This window comes from Arachis stenosperma, chromosome 6 (genome assembly GCF_014773155.1).
Source record: "Arachis stenosperma cultivar V10309 chromosome 6, arast.V10309.gnm1.PFL2, whole genome shotgun sequence".
Classification (NCBI taxonomy): domain Eukaryota; kingdom Viridiplantae; phylum Streptophyta; class Magnoliopsida; order Fabales; family Fabaceae; genus Arachis; species Arachis stenosperma.
The window spans coordinates 118,503,859-118,509,007 of NC_080382.1; the positions used below are offsets into that span (position 1 = coordinate 118,503,859).

At 33.6% G+C, this 5,149-nt stretch overlaps 1 protein-coding gene across 3 annotated transcripts; it reads right to left on the reverse strand.

Moving 5' to 3' along the window:
- LOC130933246 (adenylyl-sulfate kinase 3) lies at positions 1-4,586 on the reverse strand. 3 transcript variants are annotated; one of them, XM_057862804.1, is made up of 7 exons: positions 4,383-4,586; positions 3,482-3,631; positions 2,577-2,726; positions 1,255-1,371; positions 1,096-1,179; positions 447-493; positions 1-337 (listed from the first exon to the last, which is right to left on the reverse strand). In XM_057862804.1, exons 2-7 carry the CDS (start codon positions 3,603-3,605, stop codon positions 239-241), a joined length of 621 nt encoding a protein of 206 aa, XP_057718787.1. In that variant the 5' UTR covers positions 3,606-3,631; positions 4,383-4,586; the 3' UTR covers positions 1-238. The 3 variants fall into 3 exon arrangements, with proteins under 3 accessions (XP_057718787.1, XP_057718788.1, XP_057718786.1); XM_057862805.1 differs by having other exon boundaries at positions 2-333; positions 1,255-1,374; XM_057862803.1 differs by having other exon boundaries at positions 4-337; positions 1,255-1,374.
- Between the last annotated feature and the right edge of the window lie 563 nt (positions 4,587-5,149).

The following is a 5,149-nucleotide window of genomic DNA, read 5'->3' on the forward strand; positions in this document are numbered from 1 at the left end:
AATATAATCATATCATTCCTACGTGAATCACAAATTTATCTTTTATCCAATAAAAAAATTACATATAGTTGATGAAATTTACATCATCACTGATCCTCTTGTCAATGTCCCCAATTCCCAACCCCTACCTTCTAGTATTTTAACTTAAGTTAGAATTAAAAGTAGATACAATCTAATTAAGCAAAATTCATATTACAGATTTGATCAACAAATAGACATAACTGTGTTGCTTATATCCCTAACTTCTTAGAAATCCTTTGTTCTCCAAGTAAGAAACTACTTGTCCAGCCATTGCAGTGGGCGTTGGACAAACTCCATTTTCCTGCTTAATTTCTATCTGGATGAAAACCACAAATCATGATAATGAATACATAACATGTAGGCAGCACATTAGACACTGAAAAAGGTATGTACAGAAACATGTTAGCAACTTCACTATCAAGTACCTCACAATTCAGGGGCGGTTCATAAGGATCATCGATGCCGGTAAAACCTGCACAATTCCATAATTAATTCTAGGCTACATGGTAGAATTAAATAAGTCCTTCTACGCAATGTTTTTGCAAAATGCAACAAAGCTATTCAAGCTAAGACTAACTTAAAATAGTTATATAGTGTATTGCAATTCCTGAACTATGAACATTGAACAATAAATATTTAGTAGGACTAGGACTTCAAATTTTTAATCACATCAGCAAAGTAAAATAACTATGCATTATTGCAAAACTCATCTGACTGATGTTGGTCAATTTAAACTGAAGCCAAGTTCCATTGAATGGTTTATGAAAGCCAGCCCTTGGCCATATCATTAATATTTTCACTATTCCGGAAACGGGCAAATCATAATATGAAAATTTTCCATGTTCAGATGAAAGCATTCTAACTAAGGGATAAACTCTATTTCATGATCAATGGCATCCGGGTTTAGCCATGTACAAGACCAATCACACGCTTAAATGCATTATGTTGGATATTGCATATTTGAATTCAAGTTTTCAGCTCTAGAGAATGCAGAACATATTTGGGTTTCCTTTAATTTCTTTCTCTGTTACAAAGAGGTGGGAGTTAGCAATTGCAAGTAATATAAAAGCACACCTTTGATCTTTCCTGAACGAGCAAGCTTATAGAGGCCTTTTGGGTCTCGTGCCTCACACAACTGTAAAGGCATGTTCATGAACACCTGTAATTATAATTCAACTATCAAACATCATCTGAGAAACTTAACTAACTAAAAAAATGCCAAATGGAGCCTTTCCTCAATAAAGTTGGCATCGGGCAACATGGCACGGCAAGCGTCCCGGTCTCTTCTATAAGGAGATATCAAACTGGCAACACATATTAGACCAGCATCAGCAAAGAGCTTTGCCACTTCTCCTGGATTAAATGATTTTCCTGTCAGTGAAACCATGCTGGAAAAACACATAATGCATTGGAATTTGAATACTTTTAGAACTAGAACTGGAAAAGAGAGAATTGAGAAAAAAATGTGTTATTGACCTGGCAAGCAAATGCAAGAACATATCTTTTTCGGCCGCCAAAGGGAAAACACTAAAAGAGAGGTGAAGATTGTTGAAAACATCTTACGAAAAGTTAAAAGTTTTAAACATCTTAGGTGCATCATACATGATGATGGAGAGATTGAATAGGATGTAAATATAGGATCCAAGCAGGTTGGTCAAAATGGTGGAGTGTTACTGGTTTTATATGTGACAAAATAGTGCCTTTAAAACTTAGAGGTAAATTCTATTGCACTGCTATTAGACTGGCTATGCTTTATGGTACAGAATGTTGGGCGGCCAAAAGAGAGCACAAACATAAGTTAAGTGTAGCAGAGATGAAGATGTTGAGATAGATAAGCGGTTATACGCGATTGGATAGAATAAGGAACGAAGATATAAGAGAGAGAGTTGGAGTAGCACATATTGTGGAAAAGATAGTAGAATCACATCTCAGGTGGTTTGGACATGTGAGAAGAAGACCGACAGAGCACCCAATCAAGAGGGTGGATGAGATAGAAGATGGACAAGGGATGAAAGGAAGAGGAAAACCTAAAAAGACCATTCATGAGGTGGTCAAATGAAATCTACATGTAAACGGTCTTTTTGTAGACATAATAGAACTCAATGACATTGTTTGATCCACGTAGCCGACCCCCACCTAGTGGGACAAGGCTTTGTTGTTATTATTGTTGTAATGTAGGTTAGGTTTGCAGGTAAGCATCATACTTTTAACACAAATATCGGTTTTGGACTAGTAAACTTGATAAAATGCTCCTAGTTTTATAAGAACAATTATCTCTGCATTCTTTTGCAACCACCCTCTAGATTTAAAAAAAAAAAGCCATCAAAGTAATTTAAATCCTATTATCTTGCTATATTTCAACTTCAGAAACAGTGCACCAAGAAGGCCACAATAAAATAAGATAGACCTCTTATTCAGCTTAACAGTTTTAATTGAAAATACATGGATAGCAATTAAATTGATCACTAAATTCACTCTTATATGTGGCATATGATATAACCAACATGATAAAACAGAGTATCAGGTTTCTTAAAAAATTTTATTAACAAGCTCACCAGTTCTGCGAATATTTTCAGTGCGGTCTTCAGGTTTAAAACCAAGGTCCTTGTTTAGTCCATGTCGAAGGTTATCTCCATCAAGGACATATGATAACTTCCCCCTTGTGTGCAGTTCTCTTCCTAGTGAACATGCCAATGTGCTTTTTCCTGAAGGGTTTCATGAAAACAATCAATATAACCTGCCAAAAGCACTTTACATATATAAACATACTAGAGCATTTTCATCTATTCAAAGACTACAACCATATACTGGTATCTAGCGTTCCTATAAGTTATAGTTCATCAACAACTCACAAAAAGAAACACACATAATATAGCATGCCTTAACTGTGATGTTAATGGAGTAAGTTTCCTTAAATATTCTAGTTTTTCTGTAAATTCCTGCATTTGAGTAAGTTCCCAATATCCCTACAAGAAATTTTTAGAAAGACACTAGCACACGCATTGAAATTTGAAAACCTAGTTAATCCAATTTACCTCTATATCCTAGTGCTGTTGAAAATAGTCAAATAACGTATAACTTCAATATCCCCTTTATGACAGGGATAAATGGCTTCCTCCCATGAGTGTATACCTTTAATAGTCCATTGCTGACATAAATACTAAGATCGGATGATTGAACCAGCCCGAGTGCTTAATAAACAAGTGGCTTAAGCTTCGAAAAGTGGCAAAGTATTTTTATTTAGAAAAAGATATGAAAACTAGTATAGTCTGTTTATAATGGAACAAATAAAGAAAATAAGAACATAGTTTAAGTGCACTTTACTTGTTGACCAATTCAATCTAAAGGGGATTCTTAAATTCAAGGAGCAACCACAAGTACATAAGCATTACAAGCAGCCACAACATGATGCTTCCCATACAAAAAATTAAGACATAAGCGATGACAAATAATAAAGAACCTGATCCACTGAGTCCTGTAATCCACACAACACATCCCTTTTGGTTAAGTAGCTTCTGTCTGTCAGGCTTGCCTATTTGACATTCTTGCCAAAATATATTTGTTGAATTGGTAATAGTTGACATTGCAAACAATTCCCCTTAGCCTTTACCTACGGATAAACTTTAAGTTAATAATTGCATTTCATGGACCATTGCAGAACCACAACAAAAGAAGAAGAAAGGGTCTTAGAAAATGCATCATTAAGGCAAGCATTTAGGTAGTGGGAAATTTTTCGTATTTAGATATGACTAAGTACACCAATTCTGGAATGTGGACTTATGATCTCATCACATTCACACCCACTTTGTTGGGAGTCAATAAAGAAATATGCACTATGATCTAAAAACACGTCTACATACATTGTACTTGGAAAAAAAAACACGTAGTGGACTCGGAATACAGAGAAGGAAAAAATAAATCCACACTCAAGTCTCAAAAGGCCCTTTACTTTACCATATATAATAAAATAAAATTATATATTTATTCATGCCACCTCCCCAAGCAAGCAACTAACAAAATGATGAAATGAGTTATGATCTGTGTGTAACACCCAACAACCATTATTCCCATGTAGGTTATACTTTCTATAAAGAAGTATTGTAGGTATGGGTGTATGGCCAATCATTCATTATTGTCATTATCACAAACACATGAACTGCATTATTAGAAGAAACTTGCACGCTACACATCAACTAAGTTCAATCCAATCTTTAACAGATTCCCAATTCAATTAGTTACAATTTATTGAAGACGTGTTGATGCATGTCATTTAAATGAGGTCATTCGCAGAGCAAATTAAGAAAAAAACAGAGAGAGAGCAGCTTTAAGAGGAGGGAAGAGAATGAGGGAAGAGTGAGTACCTGTAAAAGAAAATGAGATGTTCTGCTATGTGTGTTGTGTGTTCTGCATATGATATATGGTTAGGGATCCTTCATGAGTTTGTGAGGGGGGAGAGAGAGGAAGAAAAGAAGTATGGGAGTGTGTGAAGGCGAAGACATAGGGCCATTGATTATGATGGTGGTTGGTGATTATTGCTTAATACAATTCTTTCCTTTATTAGAACTTTGTGATTTGTGCTGTGTAAGTTTTTATGCGTGTCGGTTTGTTGGTACTTGGTACCCATGAAATTAATCATTAATTAGTGTTTTAATTTAATTTTAATTATAATTAAAAAATATTATGTTATAAATTTTGATTGTCAAATTTATAATTAATAATTGATAATGATATATAAGAGAGATATAATGGGTGAAGAAATGAGAGAGATAAAGAAAGGATCAAAGAAATAGAAGAGTAGGAGTGAATTCTTTCATTTTGGAAAGAAATATTTAATTTTAATTACAATAAAAAAGTGATATGTAGCATATTTTAGTTGTAAAATTAGTAATATATAATAGAATGAGAAGGATGGAGAAAAATATAGAAGGAGAGAGATGTAGAAAAGAAGATGGATTGGAGGAATAAAATTTATTAATTTTAAAGAGAAATATTTCATCTTATGTTAATGAGAGAGTGTTATGTAATACATTTTGGTTAATAAATAAATTAATAATATAATATAATTATATCTCAATTTTAATTTTAATTACAATTAAAATAGTATGTTGTATATCTTAATTATTAAATT

What these genes read in the sequence shown, in the direction of transcription:
- LOC130933246 (XM_057862803.1), bottom strand. Translation starts at nt 3,605, where the DNA reads ATGTCAACTATTACCAATTCAACAAATATATTTTGGCAAGAATGTCAA. An exon ending in TGAAAATATTCGCAGAACTG is followed by an intron (nt 1,375 to 2,576) that starts GTGAGCTTGTTA and finishes CATTTAATCCAG; the next exon opens with GAGAAGTGGCAAAGCTCTTT. An exon ending in CGATGCCAACTTTATTGAGG is followed by an intron (nt 1,180 to 1,254) that starts AAAGGCTCCATT and finishes TATAATTACAGG; the next exon opens with TGTTCATGAACATGCCTTTA.